The sequence below is a fragment of the Astatotilapia calliptera genome, chromosome 17 (assembly GCF_900246225.1).
Source record: "Astatotilapia calliptera chromosome 17, fAstCal1.2, whole genome shotgun sequence".
In the NCBI taxonomy this organism is placed as follows: domain Eukaryota; kingdom Metazoa; phylum Chordata; class Actinopteri; order Cichliformes; family Cichlidae; genus Astatotilapia; species Astatotilapia calliptera.
The window spans coordinates 2,243,840-2,271,652 of record NC_039318.1 but is presented as its reverse complement, the minus strand read 5'-3'; the positions used below and the strand labels follow the sequence as shown (position 1 = coordinate 2,271,652).

General features: G+C 41.9%; 1 protein-coding gene across 7 annotated transcripts; it reads right to left on the bottom strand.

Annotated features, from left to right (window-relative positions):
- Positions 1 to 6,681: 6,681 nt before the first annotated feature.
- On the bottom strand, positions 6,682 to 18,838 carry LOC113009525 (serine/threonine-protein kinase pim-2-like). Of its 7 annotated transcripts, none has more exons than XR_003270196.1 (12): positions 14,621 to 14,969; positions 12,938 to 13,139; positions 10,013 to 10,121; positions 9,732 to 9,911; positions 9,299 to 9,487; positions 8,939 to 9,033; positions 8,806 to 8,853; positions 8,276 to 8,497; positions 8,014 to 8,194; positions 7,748 to 7,924; positions 7,221 to 7,658; positions 6,682 to 6,711 (listed from the first exon to the last, which is right to left on the bottom strand). XR_003270196.1 is itself a non-coding variant. In XM_026147842.1 (12 exons), exons 4-12 carry the CDS (start codon positions 10,083 to 10,085, stop codon positions 7,567 to 7,569), a joined length of 1,257 nt encoding a protein of 418 aa, XP_026003627.1. In that variant the 5' UTR covers positions 10,086 to 10,121; positions 12,266 to 12,299; positions 12,938 to 13,139; positions 14,621 to 14,969; the 3' UTR covers positions 6,718 to 7,566. The 7 variants fall into 7 exon arrangements, 5 of the variants coding, with proteins under 5 accessions (XP_026003627.1, XP_026003626.1, XP_026003630.1 ...); XM_026147842.1 differs by lacking the exon at positions 6,682 to 6,711 and adding an exon at positions 12,266 to 12,299 and having other exon boundaries at positions 6,718 to 7,658; XM_026147841.1 differs by lacking the exon at positions 6,682 to 6,711 and having other exon boundaries at positions 6,718 to 7,658.
- Between the last annotated feature and the right edge of the window lie 8,975 nt (positions 18,839 to 27,813).

The following is a 27,813-nucleotide window of genomic DNA, read 5'->3' as shown; positions in this document are numbered from 1 at the left end:
CAGTATTGTTCTCAACTCACCTGTGTCCTGCAAATCATTCTCCCTCTAACACTACACAAGAATCTAGAACTGATCCACACACTTGAGCTTCATCCAGCTGATTTCATTTCATGAGCGGGAGGACAAAAATGATTATGAGCCAATTTTTTGTCATAAAAATACATTCAGCAGTCCTTGGAGGAAAAGGTAGATCTTGAAGGTGCATTTCTTCTATGGAATGTTTTTTTAAAACTCAACTGTCCCTGGTTAGCTTTTAGTAAGATGTTTTAATAGGTAGCCTGTGTTTTTTCTTATGATAGAAGTAGCTTAACCATGTTGGCTTTGAAAATAAAGATTTTTAAAGCTAGACATCCTGTAATGTATGTTCCTTTTATCATCTGTAGACCAGTGAAGTCTTGATCTTTGCATAAACATTACACACTGTGAGTCCTGACATGCTTATGACGTATACAGATATTGGTGTAATATATTATGTTGTACAATTAAACACAATTGTGCGTATTTCTACAACTGACTATTCATCTAGGCACTGAATGGAGTGTCATATTAGTATGATAAGCTACAATAGAATGTATCATGGCAACATACACTACATGTTCATCAGTGACATTTTTCATAAAAGCAAGCCTACAAAAGATGTGTTTTGATTTATTCTCATTTATTTGTTAATAATCTGACTGAAAACTTTGGTTATTCTTCCAGTTGATTTTGATGTTACTAATCAATCGGTAAATTGTCATGTTTTCTGCCAGATAGTGGTGCTTTTAATTATGAAATTTACATACAAACCCCCCTGGTTAACGTGCTGTGCTAATGTGACTGATAATTTTCTTTATATTGAGCTCTGGAACTTTCTTTGTCTCATTCACCCAATCTAGAGACTGAGTTTTATACATATTTGCACATATTTGCATGGCGACTAAATTTGAAAAGTGACTCATGTGTTGGAGCTTTGCTCCGTAACCCTTTTGATTCATGCTGCGCAGAAGTCTTTTTTTTTTTTTTTATAAACCCAAGTTTTATTATAATTTTCAACCTTGCAACTTATACTTGTCAATGTTCAAAAGTTGAACAGCTACAGGGACAGCAATGTAGAAGCACAAGTTAAAATTAAAAATTAAAAAAACTACAAAAATGAAACACAAAAAGTACTAGAAAACAAGACAAAAAAAACCTTCACATAATATTAAATAAGATTTGGCAATCTTAGTAGCAATAAATGAACAAGCAAACCTATGCTAGATTATTGAAAGAATAAAGCATGTACAGGTCGCCATCGTTCACTGAGCAATTCTCTCTGAATCCGCAGAGCATATGTTATTTCCTCCATGAGAAATCTTTCTTACTTTATCAATCCACATATTATATGAAGGTGGGTCATGATTTAACCATTTAATGGTGATACACTTTAGTGCTGCTGTAAGCAAGATTCTCAAGAGATACTTTTTATTGTTTCCTGTAAAACCTTTTGGAAGTACTCCTACAATGGCTAACTGATTGTCCTTTGTTAATGGTTGTTGGAAAACTGTATTGAGAGCTTTAAATATGTCATTCCAAAATGAGCAAATTTTTGGACATGACCATAATATGTGTGAATGGGTTCCTAAGTGAGTACCACAATTTCGCCAACAAGTGTCAGGAGTTGTTGGATTCGATTTAGCAATTATCTCGGGGGTTCTAAAATATCTTATGACCACCTTCCATTTAAATTCTCTCCACAGCCCAGAATTAGTCATCTTAAATTGCCCTCAATTTTTTTTCGTTAATTAAACTATTAATCTCACTATGATCGGAATGCTTTCCGATCATAGCTTTTTTGTGTTGTTGCTCTAGGTGCCTTATTTTGGCCTCCAATTCACCACCGCATGGCCTACCTTTTTTTCCTGGCACTTGCAAATGATATTATGCAACCTCTAATGTATGCCTTAGCGCAATCCCAGAGTTAAGGGCGATATGTCCAGAGTTGTATTCAATTCTAAGTATTTAATTTGGTGTGTATGAACTCACAAAACTGGCTATCATTTAGGAATAAGGCATTTAATCGCCAAAGTTTTAGTTTTGGTGTCAATCCTAAGTCCCATGAGAGTGAATTAGTGTAATTGGTAAAATTTCAATATTGTTAATTCTATGTTCTTCTGTTTTTGGAGATAAAAAAGAAATCTATCCTATAGATCCATCCTATCCGGTTGTTCAGTCTGACGTCACTAGCCGTGTCTGGACCTAAACTCCGCTGCAGGTCCATATATCAAACGATTACTATGGCATTACTGAGAGTTGAAAAACTGTCTAAAGTCTTTCATCTTTAATAAAATGATCAGTGTTCTGCTCTACCAGGTGTAACAATTAAGTTTAACATCCAGGCATCCATAAAAACGGAATTTATGACATTTAACGGAGTTAGCATGAAGTTAGCTCGCTAGCTTCTATCTAAATACAATATAGCATGTCCTGACTGCGGGGTTTTGGAAACAAATTAAAACGTACAGCTCTGCTATCACTTCCAGCATAAATGAAGACAGGAAACTAAACAGCAGTGACGTTTGTAGGGTTACTGAAGTTGGGCTAGCTGGTATATAATGATGTGCTACGTGACCGCTAGCGACACAGCTATGTTAGCATAATATAAACAAGCTAACTTTTTTTCCACTTGATAAAAGTTAACGTGAGTGTTCTCGGTGGTCAGGAACAAATGTAATAGCATGGCAGGATGCTGTAAAAGGACCAAACGTCAGCCAGGAGAACAACTGAGATAATCCATCCACAATACGAGGTTAGTCATTCATATACTGCAGCATGGGCTGGGCTGTAGTTACATCTAAGGTTTTAAAAACTGAGCTTAAATAAATGATTAGAGGTAATAAAAGCCGAGGGAGGTCAACAGTGATCACTGACTGTTTTAGGAGCTTTTTGAGATCAAATAGAAGAAAATACAAAACATTAAACATGTTAACAACACAAAAGCCATATTAAACGCAGACTACTTTAGGCCCGGAAGTAGGATTCGTCGTGTCATCACTGAACAATCGGATAGGATAGTGATGGGTCCTTCGTGAATGAAATGGCTCTTAGAGCCGGCTCCTTATCGCGAGCCGTCACGTGGGTTTTTTGTTTTTTTTCTTTCTCTCACCCTCTCTCTCTCGCACTTTTTTTCCGCTTCACTCTCCACACAAGCCTTGTGCTTTACGCTGGGCAGAGGGGCGGTAGTTACACTCAGTAGCACAGGAACAGAGCCAGGGACAACAACGTCACATTAGAGAGGTATAGTAATCATCCACAACTATTTTCGGTTGCAGATGATAAAGGATTCAGAAAGTTTATTCTTGCGGTCCCATATGACAGAGAATATACATCTTTTTGTTTTCTGTCAAGAGATTTTTGTTTATTATATAATTTGATCAGCTTCATGAAATGTGTTTTTCTGTTTTTTAAGCAATCTACATGTCTATGTGACTTTTCACCTAATAACTTTGTGATGAACTTATTCAGCTACTAAACCACTTCCTGTTTTTAGAGAACAGATGTAGAAAAGGGAAATAACCCGTTGCTTTGGGTCTGTGCAAAGTCAGAGTGACAGGAAACTGCAGGTTTGCTTTTTTGCAGAAGTGAAGCTATAATCTTAAGTGTGTATGTGCTGATTCTGTTGCTCTGAGTGACGTTGTTATTTTTACACACACAGACATATATAAAATAAAAGTACGCAGGCAGCGGCGGCGCAGTTCGCAGGGTGCGTTCGTTGTTGCCCACGCGTGTAAAAAAAACGACTGCAGTGTTTGTGTTTTCTAACTCAGGTGTCTTATCTGAAGAATTACAGGGTGATTTTTAGAAATCCCCTGTCATTTTCATATTTTTAATTTATATTTAATTGTGTTGTGGTTTGCAGTGTTTTGTGTTGTTTCACTTTAAATTTGTAAAAGGAAAAAGATGAAAATTTTAATAGTTAAAAGTTGAAATGTGAATAGTTGATTTTTGTATTATATGATTTATTTATTACATTTTATGTGGAGTGAATAAATAAACGTATATTTACGGTGGCCCCTAGAGACAACCCATATGGAAAAGAAATAGTAAAAACTGATATGTGATTACTCGTGAAAGTGGCCACTTTCATGAGTAAATCATATAAGGCTTACATGATTTACTCATGAAAGTGGCCACTTTCTCATTACTTTCATACATTGTTTTAGTAAGTATCCAAAACATACAAGTTCCATTATATAATTTTTCAAGGGATCTTATATGTGTTTTCACTCTTATATGCTTTTCATACAAGTTTCACACAAGACAGATACAAACTTTATAAGATTTATATATATCTTCAAATCACGTACGAACTCTGAAGCACGTAAAAACACGTACAAGCTCCAAAACACGTAAAAACTCAGAAGCACATTAAACTCAAAACACGTACAAAAGACAACAGAAGTGCTCCAGGATGCTGGGCGCAGCGTTGAGCTTTTGTTATCTTGTGGCTACACAAGCCAGCAAGTACCAACGACCGGATTTGGTGTGTGGTAGTAACAGGTAAATGAACTTTTTTTTTTAATTATTTGAATATATATGAGTGCCTGTGTATAAATACACAAACAATAAACATATGCGTTCAATTGTGTAATTTGAGTGATCTAGTAGCTCTGCTTTAGAAGTTCAGTTCATGCTAGAAATGTGTTTTGGAGTTTGTACGTGTTTTGTCTCTAGGGGCCACCACATATATTTATATATAAACATATATAAATAAAACCACTTTTTTTACGTTAGTAATTCTTCTTGTGCATAATTTTATATTATTGTTAATAATAAATTAATTAAAGCAACAAAACAACTTGAAGAGCCGGTTCGGAGCCGAAAGAGCCGGCTCTTTTTAGTGAGCCTAACTGAAAGAGCCGGAAATCCCATCACTACTATAGGAACCGTGCTTCTGTAAGATAGTCTCCTTCTAGACAAATGAACCAGTCTTGAGACTTAAGTATTGTCTTGAGCACTGTTAGTGCCAACATATATAAATGGCAAAATAAAATAAAAATACTTCATGAATATCTCATAATTGTATATATTTGTGCATTGAGCGGGGACTTTTCACTATCGATCGATTATGATCAATGACAGTGAACCTGAGCACCTCCCCTACCTTTGGTGTGCGCTCACGCAGCTTGTAGAAAAAGTTTAGTGTGGAAGAAGTGGAGAAGGTGGAGCTGAAAAGCTGACATAAAACAATTAAAACTAAAAATGGGTGCAGCAAAATGTGTCGATTTAACCGCCATGTTAGCTGTCAGTGCTGCTGCACCAGCAGCAAGCGGTAACAACTAGTGACAACCAGTGAGAACCAGCAACAACCGGTAACCAAGCCTCACAGTCAAATATTGTTTGAAACAGATACTTGGATTTCAAATAATTTAGAACTGATAGTACCATTTATGTGATGCTCCTCTTCTATCCAAATCACCTGAAAGGCAACAAAAAAGATTCTCTATCCCTGGTGATTGCTGCAACCAGCAGCACAGCAGTGAAAAAAAAAGCAGTGATCATTTGTATGTAAACAACACATGAGTTATTGGATGTGATCGCTACAGGTTATCACATCCAATATGGCAACAGCTCTTGAGCAATGTGTGCATGACATGACAAAGGTTAATAAGAGGCCTAACATTGTAGAGGGAAGCCAAAGTGTTTGAGGAGAACTCGGAAAGACACAGGCCATCACCATGGACTCAACCAAAAAGGATGAATGCATGTTGTGTGCATGCTGCATACCTATGTGTTCAAAGTAAAACGTGTGTACTGAACAGAGCATTTGCCATCCAGAAGCATTTATTGTATTTGTAATCATGCTTTTGTATCATATTTTATGAAGAAGACTAGTCAGTTGGCAATATGGCGCCACCTGTTGTCATCTTCTCTCTGCTCTGATTCCCAAATGTGGTCAAACATTAATATAGTATATACAACAGTAATGAAAAAATCACACAAAATATGACTCTTTTTTTTTTTTTTAATAGTTTTTAACTTAAAATGGCACCAAATAGTATACCCCCAAAGCAAACCTTTCGGTATGCCAACATTTCTTCAGCTATTTTCAGGGCAGGGTCGGATGATGATGAGCTACAATAAAATGCATCATGGCCTCAATTCAATGGTCGCTGGAGCCTATCCCAGCTGTCATAGGGCAAGAGGCAGGGTACACCCTGGACAGGTCGCCAGTCTGTCGCAGGGCCAACACACAGGGACAGACAACCATTCGCACTCACGTTCACACCTAATGGCAATTTGGATTATCCAATTAACCTATCCCCACAAGCTGCATGTCTTTGGACGGTGGGAGGAAGCCGGAGTACCCGGAGAGAACCCACGCAAACACGGGGAGAACATGCAAACTCCACACAGAAAGACCCCGGCCTGATGTTAGAATTGAACTCAGGACCTTCTTGCTGTGCGGCAACAGTGCTAACCACCGTGCCACCGTGCTGCCCAATTCAATTCAATTCAATTGTATTTATATAGCGCCAAATCACAACAAAAGTCGCCTCAAGGCACTTCATAGATACAGAGAAAAACCCAACAATCATATGACCCCCTTTGAGCAAGCACTTTGGCGACAGTGGGAAGGAAAAACTCCCTTTTAACAGGAAGAAACCTCCGGCAGAACCAGGCTCAGGGAGGGGCGGCCATCTGCTGCGACCGGTTGGGGTGAGAGAAGGAAGACAGGATAAAGACATGCTGTGGAAGAGAGACAGAGGTTAATAACAGATATACACTACATTTTCATCAATGACATTTTTCATAAAGCAAGCCTACAAAAGCCTATATGTCATGGTCCTGGGTCATTTTGACCCAGTGTTCTTAGTTTTCCTGTAGTTTTGTATTTTGTTCCTTATGTCCATTGGATTGGTTGGTTTGGTATTTGGATTCCCCCTGTGTCCATGTTTTTATTGTGGTGTTTGTTCTGGTACCGTGTTCCCATCCTTTGTGTTCTGTGTTCTCCTCATCCCCCCATATTCATCCTTCTTCTCTGCCTCTCTCTCTCTGTGCTCATCTCTGTGTACTGTGTTGTGTTTAAGGTCCACATCTTGGTGTCAGTATTTTCAGTTTCGTGTCCTCCCTGCTCGCTAATTGTCTTCAGCTGTGTTCCCCGTGTGTTCCCACTTCCCTCATTACCTTCTGTGTATTTATGTCAGAGTGTCCCTTTGTTCTGTGTTGCGTCGTCCCTCTAGGTTGTGTGCATTTACCGTGTCTTCCCAGCGCCTCAGCTTTAGTTGCTCCCAGGTTAGTTATTGTATGGCTTCTTATGTTCCTGTTAATAAAGACCTGCCTTTGAGGTCATCACCGTGTGTCTAGAGCTGTGCATTTGGGTCCTCTCTTGCCTTCACACAGCCGCCGCTTGACACTATATTTAGATGAAGGTCAGATGGAGGTCTCAGACTGCTTGCTGCTGGATTGGAAAAGAAAACACCAAAAAAGAGCCACGTGACAGCAACTGCAACATTGCTACTAAATTTGAAAAGTGACTTGTTGATGACTTGTGATGTGTTGGAGCTTTTGCTCCATAACCTTTTAGTTCATGGTGCGCAGAAATCATTTGAGCCACATGTGATTCCGAAGATCCTCCAGGGTGAAGCGGTCCTTGTAGTGCTTCCTCAGACACCCCGTCAAAAAATCCCTGCATTCTTTACAGAAATGAAATACTCTTGTTAAAGTTATCCACAAAGTTATTTCACCTTTCTTATATCAACAGCCCTTTTGGCAGAAATCTTACTGTTTGAAATGTCAGCTAAAATCGGTGGGTTTTGGTTGATGATCTTGTAGTCGCAGTCAAATGGTAACTTGTTGTGTAACAGCTGGTACATCACAACACCCAGCTGCCAGGCTGTAGTATATTCTGCAGAGCAGAAGCCGTACATGAACCACTCTGGACTATTGTAGATCCTGGTTCCTAAAACACAAAGATAAGAAGAATTAATGGGGAGGGAACATGATGTGGAGACAGTTCATGACAGCACAACGCTGTGGCTGAAAACATACCTGCGTTCCTCCTGAACCTTTGTCCCGGAGTAAACGTGACTCCACAGCCAAAATCGATGTATCGCACTCGGGGTTCCTCCGAAGATGTTTCAATTAGAATGTTGTGTGGTTTAATATCTCGGTGGAAAACCCCCTTGTTATCCATCGTAATGGCTGCGTCAACTAGTTGCTTCATTATGACCTAAAAGAAAGGAAGCCATATTTGGAGCACAGGACATTCTCTATGAAAAACTGCTGTAAGCTCCAAATGCTCGTCACTTACCTTAACATGTGTTTCTGACAGAGGTTTATCTGTAGTTTTGAGGTAATTGTCTAAGTCCATGCAATTTTCTGGTTTCTCAAAAACCATAATAAGCTCATCTTCCAGATCAAACCAGTCAAGTAGAAGTGGGGTTATACTGCTTTCCGTATCGTGTGGTCCAGCCCCAACTTGTATCAGTAGCGCCACCTCCAGGGGAACATCAGTACTTTTCCCATTCCAATCCTTCAGAAGGAAAGTTACTTCAGGTCAGTATTCAGAATTTCAACAAAAGTAGCTATCAGCGTACAGACAGTTTTGAAATAGTCACAAAATGACCTGATCTTTAAAAAGCATTCTTTCCACTGAAACATGTCAGTTTAAACAATAAGGTGACCCACTGTTCATAGAATTCGACCATATTTCCTGACGATTTCACACACAACTGTGAGACCAGTCTGGTTCATGCACGGAGGAAATACGTGCCTTATGCTTGATGCCTGAGAAGGCCTGAAATAATATAAATACCTGCTGGAATAAGAAAAGACGCTTACCATTGTTGTGCGCGCAAGTCTGCGCTGTTGAACATGTTTGATTGCCACCTGCATTAAAGACATTTTCTGGGTTAGAGAAGTACAAACAGGAATAAACTGAAGATCTGTGAAATGCAAATGTAAGAAGCCATACTGGAAAACTGTCTTTTATGCGTATTCCAGAAAACACGGTGGCAAAGCCTCCATGACCCAGCACCTCCAGCTCTTGATATTTTTCCAGGAAGTCTTCTGCAGACACACAGGAAAAACATACAGGTTATGACTTGTTACACAGAAAACAGCTGGCACAGTCCTATAGAGCTTTGCTATAACATTTCTATTAATTGGTAAATAGCAGCTACATTTTAGCAGATTAGTAGGTAGGTAACGTCACTACTGCCCAGAGTGTCTCTTATTGTCGATTGGTCCCACAGGAATCAAACCCAATCTCAAACCCCAGGACAAATTCTAAAGGATCTTGTGATCCAGCTCAGAAATATTGCCATTATCTTACCTTTTCTGTCAGTGCCGGATATCCTCGGTGAGTCACATGTTTCAGAGGGTTCCTGGGTGGGACTCTCCTCTGGGCTCGTTGTCCTGCTTTTTTTGCTGGATGGTCCCTCAGATTCGTCACTAGTGCTCTTCCGTTTGTTGCTCCTCTTAATTATACTAGAGTCGCTTGAAGGCACTATGAGAAGGCCAACTAAAATGGAAAAAGTAGTTTGACTTTAAGCATTTTCAGTCCAACTCTGTGTCAACTGCTTTCTACTGACTTTCTAAGGTCTGGCAATCGTGCATTAAAGCAATAACTGCACACTGAAAATCAACACAAAGAAGGCTAAATGAACCAACTACAAAGTTAAAGACCGTTAAGTACACAGTTAAAGTCACAAAATAAACTACATAGCCAAGATAATGTCACAGCTAAAACAGGTCTTATCACTTACATTTCAAACTGGATTCCCCAGAAACAAAGTGGCTGGGACCCGGTTTTGGACCTCCACTGCTTTTGCTTTTTTTGGGGGATTTGTCCAGTCTTTCAGGTAAGTCCCTTCTCTTTCTTCCCTCTATTCTTCCATCTGGAGTCATCTTCACCAGTGTGGAGATGCAAGGCTCTGTTTGGTGTCCTGAAATCAACAAAAGATGATTTTGTTTAAGTCAAATTCAGTTGCCTCAAATAAAAACCCAGAAGCATGCATAATTACCATATGAATCCCATTTGACTTACCTAGAGGGTTATTCAGATCCACAGGACGTGGTGCAGTATAAGTTGGCCAAGACTTTGACATTGTGTGATTCATTTAGGTTAATTTAGTTTCAGGATTTCACTCTTCACTCTGCAAAGATGCAATGAGCTGTGTGTGAGAACTATGATCTTTAGTGTCTTATAACAATGTCTTATAACAACGAGGTGATGACATCACAAGATTTTGGAATTCTTGGTTTCCATAGCTACAGAACATCAGCCTGGGCTAGGCAGTAGTTTCTGGTGAAGGCAAAGTTCTGTAAAGATTTATTTAGGGGTGCAATATTGCAAAAACTGTAGCGCAGCTGCATAAATGCATGTTTATAGAGGGCTGCTTCAAGGTGGGAACTGTGCTTCTACAACAAAGGCCATAAAACTAGTTAGGAACAAGCAATGGATATTATAGATAATATTGTAGCTATTATACCAACAAGAAGGACTCTCTTTGGGCAGCATTTACTTGTAAGGCAGTAGTGAAGGCTAATGGATAGCTTTGCAGGCTAAAAGCTAGCAGCACAGGTTAAGTCAAAATTCACTTGATTTCAGTTTTATTTACAGCAGCAAATCACAAAAACAGTTGCCTAAAGGTGCTGGAATGTGTTGACTGATCTATAAATCGTATCTGTGCGCATTATTGTGACTAGTTACTCACTAAATGTATGAGCAGTATTGGATGTAATGCATAATAAAATTATGCGTTACTGTGATGAGGTTATATTTTTCAAGGTTCAAAGGCTATAGAAAGAAAGCACGTGTAGCCCAGTGAATTTGAACTTCCACAGTTATTCTTTTTCCTTTCCTGCCTAATGTATTTTCTTATAATTTCTCAATAATTTATTTGCTCTGTTTTACCTAACCTCCGACTGTCTTGGTGAGTGTTGTGGAAGTTAGTATTGTTAGCTGATGTAACAAGCATGGTACCTGCTTCCCAACTCTATCGGTGTGGGGTTTTTTTTCTTTTTTTCTTTAACCGCTGGTTGTTCATATTTATGTTCCACTTGTATACCTCATCTGTTTGTATGTTGTATACTCACTGATTGTTCAATAAAGTTCTTGTTAAAATTACACACATATATATATATATTAGGGGTGCAACGATACACAAAATTCACGGTTCGGTTCGATACTTTGGTGTCACGGTTCGATATTTTTTCGATACAAAAAAAATGTTCATGCCTTTTTAATTTGTCATTTATTAAAATTATAAATATATATTTTAACTCAAAAGTACAGTTTTTAAATTTAACCCTAACCCTTGTGCGTGTTTTTTATTTTGACAGCGAATGCACACCTGCGGACCACTTATGTGCAGCCCTGGTTATTTAGCTCATCATATCGCAGCCACAGAAATTCTTTTGTCCATGAAACCATAAAGCTGCACTTTCTTTTTGCCTTATAGTCTGATTTGTCATAACTTCTCCGTTTTGTGGTAAGCTTTTCTTTGGCTGTCACTTCTTCACCCTGACCTGTCTTATTTGGCTCAGCAGAACTAAAATATATATCCTGCTGCTTTTACACACGCACTCACATAACGCTCAGCGATTCTCTGCGCGATCAACCTCTCACATGTTTAAGCTGCGGGAGATTTCACTTGTCATGTTTGCATAGTAAGCTAACGATTGATAAGACGATGTCAGAGGAATTGGTGCACAAATTATCATCACTCACCAATCAGTGCTGTCGCTCTCTATACACAGTTCGTGCGATTGCAAAGTGAAAGCAAAAAACAAGCGCAAATTCAAACGCGATTTCAATATGTCACATATTGACAGTATATAAGTATTGTCTTGAGCACTGTTAGTGCCAACATATATAAATGGCAAAATAAAATAAAAATACTTCATGAATATCTCATAATTGTATATATTTGTGCATTTGAGCTGAGCATTGAGCGGGGACTTTTCACTATCGATCGATTATGATCAATGACAGTGAACCTGAGCACCTCCCCTACCTTTGGTGTGCGCTCACGCAGCTTGTAGAAAAAGTTTAGTGTGGAAGAAGTGGAGAAGGTGGAGCTGAAAAGCTGACATAAAACAATTAAAACTAAAAATGGGTGCAGCAAAATGTGTCGATTTAACCGCCATGTTAGCTGTCAGTGCTGCTGCACCAGCAGCAAGCGGTAACAACTAGTGACAACCAGTGAGAACCAGCAACAACCGGTAACCAAGCCTCACAGTCAAATATTGTTTGAAACAGATACTTGGATTTCAAATAATTTAGAACTGATAGTACCATTTATGTGATGCTCCTCTTCTATCCAAATCACCTGAAAGGCAACAAAAAAGATTCTCTATCCCTGGTGATTGCTGCAACCAGCAGCACAGCAGTGAAAAAAAAGCAGTGATCATTTGTATGTAAACAACACATGAGTTATTGGATGTGATCGCTACAGGTTATCACATCCAATATGGCAACAGCTCTTGAGCAATGTGTGCATGACATGACAAAGGTTAATAAGAGGCCTAACATTGTAGAGGGAAGCCAAAGTGTTTGAGGAGAACTCGGAAAGACACAGGCCATCACCATGGACTCAACCAAAAAGGATGAATGCATGTTGTGTGCATGCTGCATACCTATGTGTTCAAAGTAAAACGTGTGTACTGAACAGAGCATTTGCCATCCAGAAGCATTTATTGTATTTGTAATCATGCTTTTGTATCATATTTTATGAAGAAGACTAGTCAGTTGGCAATATGGCGCCACCTGTTGTCATCTTCTCTCTGCTCTGATTCCCAAATGTGGTCAAACATTAATATATAGTTTTTTATACACAAGTACTTGGAGAAACAAAGGTTTCTGGGGCAATGTGCTCATTTAAAGGCACATATAGGGCTAAGGGCTCAGTTCAAACACAGTGGGTTGTGGGGATTAATCCAGCTCCGACAAGTCTCAGGCGGATCTTACCGCTAGCAGCCCAGGAATAAAGCCCCCGAAGATCTGCCTCTTTCCGAAGACGACGGAGCAGGACAACAAAGCCGGCTCTCTTCCCCCGCTTCCTCCGACGAGGCCTCTGAAGCAAAATTGAGCTGACCGGCAAGAGTGGAGGTGAACCGGGTGCTGCGTCGCGCTCAAGCGGCGATGGGAAAACAACGTCGTATCGTTGACTCTGAAAGTTATCCATAGCAGATTTGATCGCCAGTAACGCATGGCGATCATAAATCCGAAGGGAGATGACATCGGACAAAGCTGTAGCAAGAACACTTGCATAACATATGAAGTAAACAAACACACAGACGGAGGCAGCGGCACAGCCAAACACAGGTGCCATCTTGCTTCTTGGGACAACAACAGTAATGAAAAAATCACACAAAATATGACTCTTTTTTTTTTTTTTTTAATAGTTGTTAACTTAAAATGGCACCAAATAGTATACCCCCAAAGCAAACCTTTCGGTATGCCAACATTTCTTCAGCTATTTTCAGGGCAGGGTCGGATGATGATGAGCTACAATAAAATGCATCATGGCCTCACTTCAATTCAATTCAATTCAAGGGTCGCGGGGGGCGCTGGAGCCTATCCCAGCTGTCATAGGGCGAGAGGCAGGGTACACCCTGGACAGGTCGCCAGTCTGTCGCAGGGCCAACACACAGGGACAGACAACCATTCGCACTCACATTCACACCTAATGGCAATTTGGATTATCCAATTAACCTATCCCCACAAGCTGCATGTCTTTGGACGGTGGGAGGAAGCCGGAGTACCCGGAGGGAACCAACACAAACACGGGGAGAACATGCAAACTCCACACAGAAAGACCCCGGCCTGATGTTAGAATTGAACTCAGGACCTTCTTGCTGTGCGGCAACAGTGCTAACCACTGTGCCACCGTGCTGCCCAATTCAATTCAATTGTATTTATATAGCGCCAAATCACAACAAAAGTCGCCTCAAGGCGCTTCATAGATACAGAGAAAAACCCAACAATCATATGACCCCCTTTGAGCAAGCACTTTGGCGACAGTGGGAAGGAAAAACTCCCTTTTAACAGGAAGAAACCTCCGGCAGAACCAGGCTCAGGGAGGGGCGGCCATCTGCTGCGACCGGTTGGGGTGAGAGAAGGAAGACAGGATAAAGACATGCTGTGGAAGAGAGACAGAGGTTAATAACAGATATACACTACATTTTCATCAATGACATTTTTCATAAAGCAAGCCTACAAAAGCCTATATGTCATGGTCCTGGGTCATTTTGACCCAGTGTTCTTAGTTTTCCTGTAGTTTTGTATTTTGTTCCTTATGTCCATTGGATTGGTTGGTTTGGTATTTGGATTCCCCCTGTGTCCATGTTTTTATTGTGGTGTTTGTTCTGGTACCGTGTTCCCATCCTTTGTGTTCTGTGTTCTCCTCATCCCCCCATATTCATCCTTCTTCTCTGCCTCTCTCTCTCTGTGCTCATCTCTGTGTACTGTGTTGTGTTTAAGGTCCACATCTTGGTGTCAGTATTTTCAGTTTCGTGTCCTCCCTGCTCGCTAATTGTCTTCAGCTGTGTTCCCCGTGTGTTCCCACTTCTCTCATTACCTTCTGTGTATTTATGTCAGAGTGTCCCTTTGTTCTGTGTTGCGTCGTCCCTCTAGGTTGTGTGCATTTACCGTGTCTTCCCAGCGCCTCAGCTTTAGTTGCTCCCAGGTTAGTTATTGTATGGCTTCTTATGTTCCTGTTAATAAAGACCTGCCTTTGAGGTCATCACCGTGTGTCTAGAGCTGTGCATTTGGGTCCTCTCTTGCCTTCACACAGCCGCCGCTTGACACTATATTTAGATGAAGGTCAGATGGAGGTCTCAGACTGCTTGCTGCTGGATTGGAAAAGAAAACACCAAAAAAGAGCCACGTGACAGCAACTGCAACATTGCTACTAAATTTGAAAAGTGACTTGTTGATGACTTGTGATGTGTTGGAGCTTTTGCTCCATAACCTTTTAGTTCATGGTGCGCAGAAATCATTTGAGCCACATGTGATTCCGAAGATCCTCCAGGGTGAAGCGGTCCTTGTAGTGCTTCCTCAGACACCCCGTCAAAAAATCCCTGCATTCTTTACAGAAATGAAATACTCTTGTTAAAGTTATCCACAAAGTTATTTCACCTTTCTTATATCAACAGCCCTTTTGGCAGAAATCTTACTGTTTGAAATGTCAGCTAAAATCGGTGGGTTTTGGTTGATGATCTTGTAGTCGCAGTCAAATGGTAACTTGTTGTGTAACAGCTGGTACATCACAACACCCAGCTGCCAGGCTGTAGTATATTCTGCAGAGCAGAAGCCGTACATGAACCACTCTGGACTATTGTAGATCCTGGTTCCTAAAACACAAAGATAAGAAGAATTAATGGGGAGGGAACATGATGTGGAGACAGTTCATGACAGCACAACGCTGTGGCTGAAAACATACCTGCGTTCCTCCTGAACCTTTGTCCCGGAGTAAACGTGACTCCACAGCCAAAATCGATGTATCGCACTCGGGGTTCCTCCGAAGATGTTTCAATTAGAATGTTGTGTGGTTTAATATCTCGGTGGAAAACCCCCTTGTTATCCATCGTAATGGCTGCGTCAACTAGTTGCTTCATTATGACCTAAAAGAAAGGAAGCCATATTTGGAGCACAGGACATTCTCTATGAAAAACTGCTGTAAGCTCCAAATGCTCGTCACTTACCTTAACATGTGTCTCTGACAGAGGTTTATCTGTAGTTTTGAGGTAATTGTCTAAGTCCATGCAATTTTCTGGTTTCTCAAAAACCATAATAAGCTCATCTTCCAGATCAAACCAGTCAAGTAGAAGTGGGGTTATACTGCTTTCCGTATCGTGTGGTCCAGCCCCAACTTGTATCAGTAGCGCCACCTCCAGGGGAACATCAGTACTTTTCCCATTCCAATCCTTCAGAAGGAAAGTTACTTCAGGTCAGTATTCAGAATTTCAACAAAAGTAGCTATCAGCGTACAGACAGTTTTGAAATAGTCACAAAATGACCTGATCTTTAAAAAGCATTCTTTCCACTGAAACATGTCAGTTTAAACAATAAGGTGACCCACTGTTCATAGAATTCGACCATATTTCCTGACGATTTCACACACAACTGTGAGACCAGTCTGGTTCATGCACGGAGGAAATACGTGCCTTATGCTTGATGCCTGAGAAGGCCTGAAATAATATAAATACTAGGGCTGCCACAAACGATCATTTTGATAGTCGACTAGTCACCGATTATTTTTGCGATTAGTCGACTAATCAGATCATCCATTGGACGTAAAACTACAGCTTATTGCACCAGCAGTATCTGCTCTTATATAACTATCATTAGCTTACAGCTTTAAGTGTTTAAGGTCTGTGCTAACTAAAAATAAAGACAAGATGATAGTTTATTAAATTTTAATGAAATTTGCAGATTGTTTCGGTGAAGTTTAATAAACTCCTTGCTATCTAAAATATAACAGGACACTGGAGTATATTCTGGAGCATCTCACACTTCTGATAATCAGTTGTCTGCTTGATGTTTATTCAGCTGTGTAAAAACTATAACTTTAATCTCAGACAAACCGATTTACTCAGGAACAAATAAAATACTAAAAAAAAGCCAAACAATAACATTTTAAGTTATCTAAGTGACTCATATATATTTAACCTGAGTAGCGAAAGACGGCGGTGGGTTTGAAAACGATTTGCGGGGAGTCCGGTGTTCTCACGGCGCTAGTGAGCCTAGCCCCCGGCTCGCTAACGAGCTAGTGGGTAACAGATGTCTCCGAAAACGTCGGAGCGCTTTTGAAAATATGTGGTGTCCTGATAAACTGAGCAGATATTTGAGGTTTACACAGCTACATTCTCGCCTGAAAATATGTTAAACGTTTATTTTGTGACCCAGAAAGAATAATAAGTAATATTAAAACTAACTAGCTGCCGCCATTGTTGGAAACTGCGCTGGGCCGCGCTATGAATTCTGGGACACAGCTGCTTCTTCTTCTTCTTCGGGGTTTAACGGTAGCTGACATCCTTGTACATGCAATGCTGCCATCTTCTGTTTCAGTCCGTTATTACACTCTTAAATCCTGCCACTTACTCCTGCGTTTTTTGTGATCTTACAAAGCTTCAAACGACGCGTCGACTATTAAATCAGTCGTCGACGATTTTGATAGTCGACGTAATCGTGACTAGTCGACAAATCGTGGCAGCCCTAATAAATACCTGCTGGAATAAGAAAAGACGCTTACCATTGTTGTGCGCGCAAGTCTGCGCTGTTGAACATGTTTGATTGCCACCTGCATTAAAGACATTTTCTGGGTTAGAGAAGTACAAACAGGAATAAACTGAAGATCTGTGAAATGCAAATGTAAGAAGCCATACTGGAAAACTGTCTTTTATGCGTATTCCAGAAAACACGGTGGCAAAGCCTCCATGACCCAGCACCTCCAGCTCTTGATATTTTTCCAGGAAGTCTTCTGCAGACACACAGGAAAAACATACAGGTTATGACTTGTTACACAGAAAACAGCTGGCACAGTCCTATAGAGCTTTGCTATAACATTTCTATTAATTGGTAAATAGCAGCTACATTTTAGCAGATTAGTAGGTAGGTAACGTCACTACTGCCCAGAGTGTCTCTTATTGTCGATTGGTCCCACAGGAATCAAACCCAATCTCAAACCCCAGGACAAATTCTAAAGGATCTTGTGATCCAGCTCAGAAATATTGCCATTATCTTACCTTTTCTGTCAGTGCCGGATATCCTCGGTGAGTCACATGTTTCAGAGGGTTCCTGGGTGGGACTCTCCTCTGGGCTCGTTGTCCTGCTTTTTTTGCTGGATGGTCCCTCAGATTCGTCACTAGTGCTCTTCCGTTTGTTGCTCCTCTTAATTATACTAGAGTCGCTTGAAGGCACTATGAGAAGGCCAACTAAAATGGAAAAAGTAGTTTGACTTTAAGCATTTTCAGTCCAACTCTGTGTCAACTGCTTTCTACTGACTTTCTAAGGTCTGGCAATCGTGCATTAAAGCAATAACTGCACACTGAAAATCAACACAAAGAAGGCTAAATGAACCAACTACAAAGTTAAAGACCGTTAGTACACAGTTAAAGTCACAAAATAAACTACATAGCCAAGATAATGTCACAGCTAAAACAGGTCTTATCACTTACATTTCAAACTGGATTCCCCAGAAACAAAGTGGCTGGGACCCGGTTTTGGACCTCCACTGCTTTTGCTTTTTTTGGGGGATTTGTCCAGTCTTTCAGGTAAGTCCCTTCTCTTTCTTCCCTCTATTCTTCCATCTGGAGTCATCTTCACCAGTGTGGAGATGCAAGGCTCTGTTTGGTGTCCTGAAATCAACAAAAGATGATTTTGTTTAAGTCAAATTCAGTTGCCTCAAATAAAAACCCAGAAGCATGCATAATTACCATATGAATCCCATTTGACTTACCTAGAGGGTTATTCAGATCCACAGGACGTGGTGCAGTATAAGTTGGCCAAGACTTTGACATTGTGTGATTCATTTAGGTTAATTTAGTTTCAGGATTTCACTCTTCACTCTGCAAAGATGCAATGAGCTGTGTGTGAGAACTATGATCTTTAGTGTCTTATAACAATGTCTTATAACAACGAGGTGATGACATCACAAGATTTTGGAATTCTTGGTTTCCATAGCTACAGAACATCAGCCTGGGCTAGGCAGTAGTTTCTGGTGAAGGCAAAGTTCTGTAAAGATTTATTTAGGGGTGCAATATTGCAAAAACTGTAGCGCAGCTGCATAAATGCATGTTTATAGAGGGCTGCTTCAAGGTGGGAACTGTGCTTCTACAACAAAGGCCATAAAACTAGTTAGGAACAAGCAATGGATATTATAGATAATATTGTTGTTAGGATGCCTGGGTCGTTGACCCTGGGGTTTTGAGTTTATTATATTATTTATACTTTCTAGTCTTTGGTTTCTTTGAGTTCTGTCTTATAGTTTATGTCTCTGTCTTCTCTAGCTGCTCTGTCTCCCCTGTCAGCTGTATCCCCTTGTCTAGTTCGCGTCTCTGTGTGTCCTTAGTGGCTATATCCCCGTCTCCAGTCAGTGTCTGTGTCTGCCCTGGTCCCACGTCTCTGTTCCCTCTGTTGCAGTGCGTGCGAGTCTGTGTCTTTGTTCAGTCTGTTTTATGTGTTTCCTGTTTTACTTTGAAAGTCCATGTCTGATGTTAATGTGTCTGATTTGCCCCAGCTGTGTTTCCCTCCTGTTACCCATTCCCTGATTGCTCCCTCTGTGTATTTAAGCCCTGTGTTTCTCTGTGTCCGTGTCGCGATCTACCGTTTAGTTTGCTGTGTGTTTTGCCCATCCACCGGTGTTAGTTTATTTTGACTTTTTTTCCAGTTATGTTATGTTTGCGTTCAGCATTAAAGCTGTTTTGGTTTAAGTTCTGTCTCCGGAGTCTGCACCTTGGGTCCTATTCCTGTCTGCACACAGCCGTCACCTAACAATTGTAGCTATTATACCAACAAGAAGGACTCTCTTTGGGCAGCATTTACTTGTAAGGCAGTAGTGAATGGATAGCTTTGCAGGCTAAAAGCTAACAGCACAGGTTAAGTGTTAAGTGACTGCATAAATACAGTGGATAAATACAATTTTAAAACATATATATTTATTTTCTAAAAAGTGCATTTTAATGCTTATAGTCATGGTTATATCAAGCTGACATTTTGCTGTAATAAATAAAGTCCTAAAGAGACAATGACTTACATCTAGCTTACCCAGTTGTTTATAGTTGACATTTTGGTAACACCTTTGATAATACATCAATACTTCAAAAATAATAAACCACCAGGTGCACCAGATAAATGCGCAATATTTTGAGATTTGATGTATAGGTATGCACAAACTCTTCAGATTCAGATTAATTTGTTGTCATTTAGTTATTACATCACATATGTATTGCTGAATGAGATAATGTAGACAGAGAAAAACACAAGAAAAAAGACGATGGTATTGTATGTATGAGAACACTAAAATAAATTTTTGAAAGACAGTATATACCGACATAAAATGTAGGCTGTGGATGCCAATTCAATTCAAACACTACAAATTTAGCATAGAAAACATTGGGCACATCTACCTCGTGCCAATTTACCTAATATAGATGGTATAACATATAAGACGCCACTGCACAGGGCTTGAGTTTATTGAACAAATGGTGAGAAATCTTGAAAAAAAATGTCAAACAGAAGTAAAGAGTACAGTGGTTAATGACATCATTATGATGCAGAGGAAATGTCTATCAGTTGAGTCACGACTGTCCCTGCAACCAGCCAGCTCCACAGAACTGCAGATTACTTCAGCTTGAGGTTTCCATTCAGCACTTGTGCTAGACTGCTTTATAGGATGATGGGTTAGAGCATCCAGCTCCCAGCAGTGTCCCTCCTGCTGTGATGGCAGTAATTAGATGGAAGGTCATCTTTGAAGGTCAGGGTGGTTACATGCAGGATGATAGTGAGAGTGTTGCCACACCAGGCAAGCCACAACAATATAAGGGTTTCTAGGAACAGACTGGGTTCTGTGGGAGCTGTACTAGTTTCCAGTCAGTCTTCATTATTCTCTAAACTAGCGTCTTCTTCTAGCTTCTTTTAGTTCTTCTTTCGCCTCCTCTTTGTGTGACTGACAACGTCTGTCTGCTTTTATGCGCACATCAGTCACTTCATAATGAGCTGGAACTGCACTGAGTGGGTGGGATGTGGAAACTGTCAGTCATTTCAAGCTACAAAACAATCTCTTTATTAAAATATGCAGATGTTCATTTCTAAACAATTTATGGTTTTCCACTCAATAATTTTGTTGCCAGGGGGCAAAAACTACAGTTAATATTCAAATTGTCGAATTTCCCAGAGGAACCCACCCGAGGGATTAATAAAGTTCTATCTTATCTTAAATGAAATCTGATTTCTACTCTTTTCGGCTTGTTTCTGTATATTGCCTTACTATTAAGATGGGCTAGATTGTGCCTTAGAGAGACTCTGGATGAATTTAGGAGAGACAATTCCAACAAGTATAATGAAAGCACTATTTATTTTCTTTCAAATCTATACTGAGCTGTCACTGTCTCTCTGTATCTGCCAGTGATTATAAGAGTTTTTGTTGGGAAAACTGGATAATATTCTAATTGCAGCTGAACTAACATACGGTAATTTTACTGCAGAAAACATGTGCCATGATTCTCTACTCAGAGAATATTTCTGTCAGAATATCCTTAGAAAAAATCACAAACCAACAACAAAAAAAGTATAAGAAGGTCAGAAGTGCAGCTCCAACCTTCTGATTAATATAACGTTCCTTGAACAAACCCAGAGCTTATCCAGTTTTTATTTTTGTATTTGCCAGAGTTTTTGCAATTTTTTAAAGCAATTCATTGATGAAAAATGTACTGTGCATGCAATTCTTTATGTTTTTTTTTTAAAGGGGAAAAATCATACTGATGATGTGCAGGTCTCAAAAAATGTATCAAACTTAATGCACTTGGCATTACAGGGCTATACACAGTTAGCTTTAGTGTAGCGCAGTTCTCCTCAGTACCATCCTAATTGATGATGAAGAATAACAACCAACGCAAGTCCAGGTGGGTCAGATGAGAACAGCCGATAAAATTTTGCATTTACATTTTTAATATTGTTTTCTGTCACTTTGGTTAGGTTTGGGTGTCCAAACTAATTGGTTAGCTTTAGTAAAAGATCCTAGTTAAGTTAAAATACAAAATTTCACAGTGTTTTCCCATCTGAAACAAGCTTCTCCAGCATTTAATTTGGTTAACATAATTCCTCATGCCCTCTATCTGTATCAAGACAGTTCAATCAAACTAAATCAAATGATGTTAGAGGGATACCTCACGTGTTAAAATATGATACCAGCAGGTTGTGACTAGGTGTCAGTTTGTAGGAGAGGTTCGAGGATGGTGTTGAGTAATCTAACAAGCTAACATAATGATGCCTACTTTGTCCCAACCAGAATAAACACGAAGCACTTTGAGAGAACAAACCTCCAAAAAACAAAACTTGTACAGTTACATGTATGCAAACTGTATTTAGGCTCAAGCCTCAATTGTATTTAAATGGTTGTAATATGTAAATAATAAAATGGTGCCTTATTACTTAGTTGATCTCCACAACATGGTGCACCTTGTCCCTGTGTATGAGCCCTGCTGCTGTTCCACCTCTGACACCTCAGATACTTCACACCTCCTCTATTCACCCTGCTCACTCCTCCCCACCCCCAACAACAGCATCCAATACACACTCAACACAAGGCTCCAGCCTGCCTCTCTCAACCACACAGGTTAGGAGGGAACTGAGGGGGAATTAAAGCCAAGAAGGCAGCGGGCCCAGATGGCATCAGCTCGAGGGTCGTCAGGTCCTGCGCGGACCAACTGTGTGGGGTGATGGAGCGCATCTTCAACCTGAGGCTGGGGAGAGTCCCACAGCTCTGGAAAACCTCCTGTGTTGTACCAGTGCCAAAGACATCACACCCCAAGGACCTCAACAGCTACAGCCCGGATGACATCCCACCTGATGAAGACCCTGGAGCGGCTGGTCCTGGCTCAGCTTCGGCGCATGGTGAGGACAGTGACGTCATCAGCAAGAGACCAGTGACCAGCATCGCGGAGCATGACGTCCGAGCGGCACTGAGGAGAGTGAACACAAGGAAAGCGGCGGGGCCAGACGGCATCACCGGCCGTCTGCTGCGCTGCTGTGCTGACCAGCTAGCAGGTGTGTTCACTTACATCTTCAACGAGTCCCTGGCGAAGTCTGTGGTCCCCACATGCTTCAAAAGATCCACCATCATCCCTGTGCCCAAGAACAGCAAACCCTCATCCCTGAACGATTACCGGCCAGTTGCACTGACCTCGGTAGTAATGAAGGTGTTTGAGAGGCTGCTGAAGAACATCATCTCCTCCTCCATCCCAGACACCACAGATCCGCTGCAGTTCGCCTACAGATCCAACAGATCCACAGAGGATGCCATCGCCCACGTCCTACACACCACTCTCAGCCACGTGGACAAGAAACAGGGTAACTATGTGCGAATGCTGTTTGTTGATTACAGTTCAGCGTTTAACACAATAGTGCCCTGCAGACTGTTCACAAAGCTGAGGGATCTGGGACTTAACAGCCGTCTGTGTGCATGGGTGTTGGACTTCCTCACTGGCAGAGCTCAGGTGGTGAGGGTGGGCAGGTGCTTCTCCAACAGCATCACCATCAACACAGGAGCACCTCAGGGATGTGTCCTCTCGCCACTGCTCTACTCCCTCTACACTTCAGACTGTGTGGCCACCCATGGCTCCAACACCATTGTGAAGTTTGCTGACGACACAGTGGTGTTGGGTGCCATCTCCAACAACGATGAGGCGGCCTACATGGATGAAGTGAAGAATCTGGCATCGTGGTGCCAGGACAACCACCTCCAGCTGAACGTCAGCAAGACCAAGGAGCTGGTGGTGGACTTCAGAAGGGGTCAGCACAGAGACTACAAGCCCATTATCATCAATGGAGCTCCAGTGGAGAGGGTGCAGTCCTTCAAGTATCTTGGTGTCCACATCTCCTCAGACCTGACATGGGCTGCCCACATTCAGGTCCAGACCAAAAAGGCTAGGCAGCGCCTGTATCACCTACGACAACTGAGGAAGTTCAGGGTCTCTCCAAAGATCCTCAGGATTTTCTATACAGGCGCTGTGGAGAGCATCCTCACACAGAACATGACATCGTGGTTTGGGAACAGCTGTGTGAAGGACCAAAAAGCTCTCCAGAGAGTGATCCGTACAGCAGAACGCTGCTGCAGGATTGCTCTCCCCCCGCTTCAGGACACCTACACCAGGAGATGCCGGACTAGAGCAGCGCAGATACTGAAGGACCCGTCCCATCCAGGCAACAAACTGTTCCAACTTCTGCAATCTGGTAGAAGGTTCCGCATCATCCGGGCAAGGACAGAGAGACTCAAGAGGAGCTTCTATCCCCAAGCCATCCGTGCCCTAAACACACACACCCGCCCTCTCACATCATCTATAATTGACTGAGACAGGACTCTTCCAGACACTAAACCAAGGCACAATGTACATTTCAATTCCTTTAATTTTAAATCTGTTTATATTGTCTATCCTGTAAAATAGTCAGATGTCTATTCATATTAATGTACAGAATTCACCTGCTTGCTGCTACTACTGCACATTCACCCAGTGTATATACTATATATATATATATATAAGAGAGGGAAGGTAGTCAGAACTGAGGGGATTGAACTACCAGAAGGCAACATTGCAGACATAGAGGACAGTTACAAGTACCTGGGGATCCCGCAGGCAAATGGGAACCATGAAGAGGCCGCTAGAAAGGCTGCAACCACCAAGTACCTGCAGAGGGTCAGGCAAGTCCTGAGGAGTCAGCTGAATGGTAAGAACAAGATCCGGGCCATCAACACGTACGCCCTGCCCGTGATCAGGTACCCTGCTGGGGTAATAGGCTGGCCAAAGGAGGAGATAGAAGCCACTGACATAAAGACAAGAAAGCTCCTTACCATGCATGGAGGGTTTCACCCCAAGTCCAGCACCCTGAGGCTGTACGCTAAGCGGAAGGAAGGGGGCCGGGGACTGGTGAGTGTCAGCACCACAGTTCAGGATGAGACAACGAACATCCAAGAATACATTGGGAAGATGGCCCCAACTGACCGAGTGCTCAGTGAATACCTCAGGCAGCAGAAACCCAAGAAAGAGGAGGGAGACGAGGAACCATCATGGAAGGACAGGCCCCTGCACGGTATGTACCACCGGCAGATAGAGGAGGTGGCTGATATCCAGAAATCCTACCAGTGGCTGGACAAAGCTGGACTGAAAGACAGCACAGAGGCACTAATCATGGCAGCACAAGAACAAGCTCTGAGTACAAGATCCATAGAGGCTGGGGTCTATCACACCAGGCAAGACCCCAGGTGCAGGCTGTGTAAAGATGCCCCAGAGACAATCCAGCACATAACAGCAGGGTGCAAGATGCTAGCAGGCAAGGCATACATGGAACGCCATAACCAAGTGGCCGGCATAGTGTACAGGAACATCTGTGCCGAGTATAACCTGGAAGTCCCGAGGTCAAAATGGGAGATGCCCCCAAGGGTGGTGGAGAATGACCGAGCTAAGATCCTGTGGGACTTCCAGATACAGACGGACAAAATGGTGGTGGCTAACCAACCGGACATAGTGGTGGTAGACAAACAGAAGCAGACGGCCGTAGTGATCGATGTAGCGGTTCCGAATGACAGCAATATCAGGAAGAAGGAACATGAGAAGCTGGAGAAATACCAAGGGCTCAGAGAAGAGCTCGAGAGGATGTGGAGGGTGAAGGTAACGGTGGTCCCCGTGGTAATCGGAGCACTAGGTGCGGTGACTCCCAAGCTAGGCGAGTGGCTCCAGCAGATCCCGGGAACAACATCGGAGATCTCTGTCCAGAAGAGCGCAGTCCTGGGAACAGCTAAGATACTGCGCAGGACCCTCAAGCTCCCAGGCCTCTGGTAGAGGACCCGAGCTTGAAGGATAAACCGCCCGCAGGGGCGTGCTGGGTGTTTTTATATATATATATAATGTTCTTCCTCTACACCCCCCCCCCCCCCCCCCCCAATTTTTGAACATGTCGAGGAGCGTGTCAGGCTACATTTCACTGTGTGTTATACTTGTATAACTATGCATGTGACAAATAAAGAACCTTGAACCTTGAACCTTGAACCTCATCACTGGACCCACTTCAGTTTGCCTACCAACCTGGCATTGGAGCGGATGATGCCGTCATTCACCTCCTGCATCGTTCCCTCTCTCACCTGGAGACCGCTGGAAGCACTGTGAGAATCATGTTCTTTGATTTCTCCAGTGCCTTCAACACCATTCTTCCCACAGTCCTGAAGGACAAGCTGGAGAACTCTGGAGTGGACCATCACCTCACTACCTGGATTTTGGACTACCTCACCGACCGACCACAGTATGTGAGGACTCAGGGCTGTGTGTCGGACAGGGTCGTCTGCAGTACGGGGGCCCCACAGGGAACGGTTCTGGCTCCGTTCCTCTTCACCATCTACACTGCAGACTTCTCCCACAACTCCACCCAGTGCTTCCTGCAGAAGTTCTCTGATGACTCTGCAATAGTTGGCCTCATCACTGATGGGGACGACAAGAAGTACAGAGAACTGACCCAAGGCTTTGTGGACTGGTGCCAGCTGAATTACCTCCAGATCAACACCAGTAAAACCAAGGAGCTGGTGGTAGACTTCCGCAGGCACAAACATCCTCCACTGCAACCACTGAACATCCAAGGACATTGAGGCTGTAGACACCTACAGGTACCTTGGTGTTCATCTGAACAACAAACACCCTCTACAGGAAAGGGCAGAGCAGGCTGTACCTGCTGTGGAGACTCAGGTCGTTTGGAGTGGAGGGCCCACTCCTGAAGACCTTCTATGACTCTGTGGTGGCCTCTGCCATCTTTTACGGTGTGGTCTGCTGGGGCAGCAGCATCTCTACCGGGGACAGGATGAGACTGAACAGGCTGATCAGAAGGTCCAGCTCTGTTCTAGGATGCCCTCTGGACTCAGTGGAGGTGGTGAGTGACAGGAGAACGGCGGCTAAGCTGTCATCCCTGTTGGACAACATCTCCCACCCCATGCAGCAGACTGTGACAGCACTGAGCAGCTCCTTCAGTGGCAGCTGCGGCACCCACGGTGTGGGACGGAGAGATTTCACAGGTTTCCCCCATGGTGTCAGACTCCACAACAAAGACTTTTGCAGCTGATCAAACACACACAAACCCACACATGTGAAATAAGACTAAGTGCAATACTCTTTTCTGACAAAGTTGTATTTTTACTCAGTTGTATATAGTATTTGTATTCTATTTTTATCCTGTTGTATATTTTATTCTGTTTTATTCTACTGTATATAGTATTTTATTCTATTCTATTCTGTTCTGTACAGTTGTGTACAATATATTATTCATATTGTATTCAAATTTTTGCTATATAACTTTTGCACTTTCCACTTTCTGCTGTGACAAAACAAATTTCCCACGTGTGGGACTAATAAAGGTTATCTTATCTTATCTGTCTAGCCCTAAATAAGACGTTTTATGAAATTTTGACTACGTGACACTGACGCAGAGGTCAAAGGTTCAAAGTAATGTGATATTTAGAATCCTCCATGTGTAATTTCCTATATGTCTATATGTTGAGCAATGTTTAAATAGCTCTATGTAGTATTAGTGTCACTGTGACCCTCAGATAAATCTGTTGATCTTGAAGATGACGTCAGATTTGACATTTTATTTTTATTCATAAGAATGAAAGTCCTTTTTACATGTGCAAAACTGACATTTCTGAACATAGGTACTTCATAATAAAATACTGTGGCCAGCCACTGTGGCTACTCTGCTCCTGCCTCACTGTTCCGTCTTCAACATCATATCCGTCCTCTGCACATATTCAAACCATTTCAATCTTGACTCTCTAACTTTGTCCCGAAAGCTTTCCCTCTGATGTTCTAATTTCCAATCTTAATGTTAATCTTAACATATTGAGCAATGCTATCTCCAGCTCAGCTTCCAGTCCTCTAATTTCTCAATAGACAAAAATTAGAAAATATAAGTATATTTGCAAGTTTACAGATGAAATACAGCTGTTGCATTTGGGCTAATACACAAAAATGGTGCTCCAGTCAAAATTTGCTGCACTGGTTCATGTCTCAAGAGGACTAGATAAAGAGCATGAATCACTGCAAAAAGAACCTAACATTAATTAATAAAAAATCCAGATCATGGTG

Bases quoted from the DNA above. Each gene is read 5' to 3' on its own strand.
- LOC113009525 (XM_026147840.1), bottom strand. From the start codon at position 18,504: ATGAATCACACAATGTCAAAGTCTTGGCCAACTTATACTGCACCACGT. The intron at 18,331-18,431 runs GTAAGTCAAATG...TGTTGATTTCAG, and splicing joins GGATCTGAATAACCCTCTAG to GACACCAAACAGAGCCTTGC. The intron at 17,274-17,358 runs GTATGGCTTCTT...TCTTTAATGCAG, and splicing joins GCATAAAAGACAGTTTTCCA to GTGGCAATCAAACATGTTCA.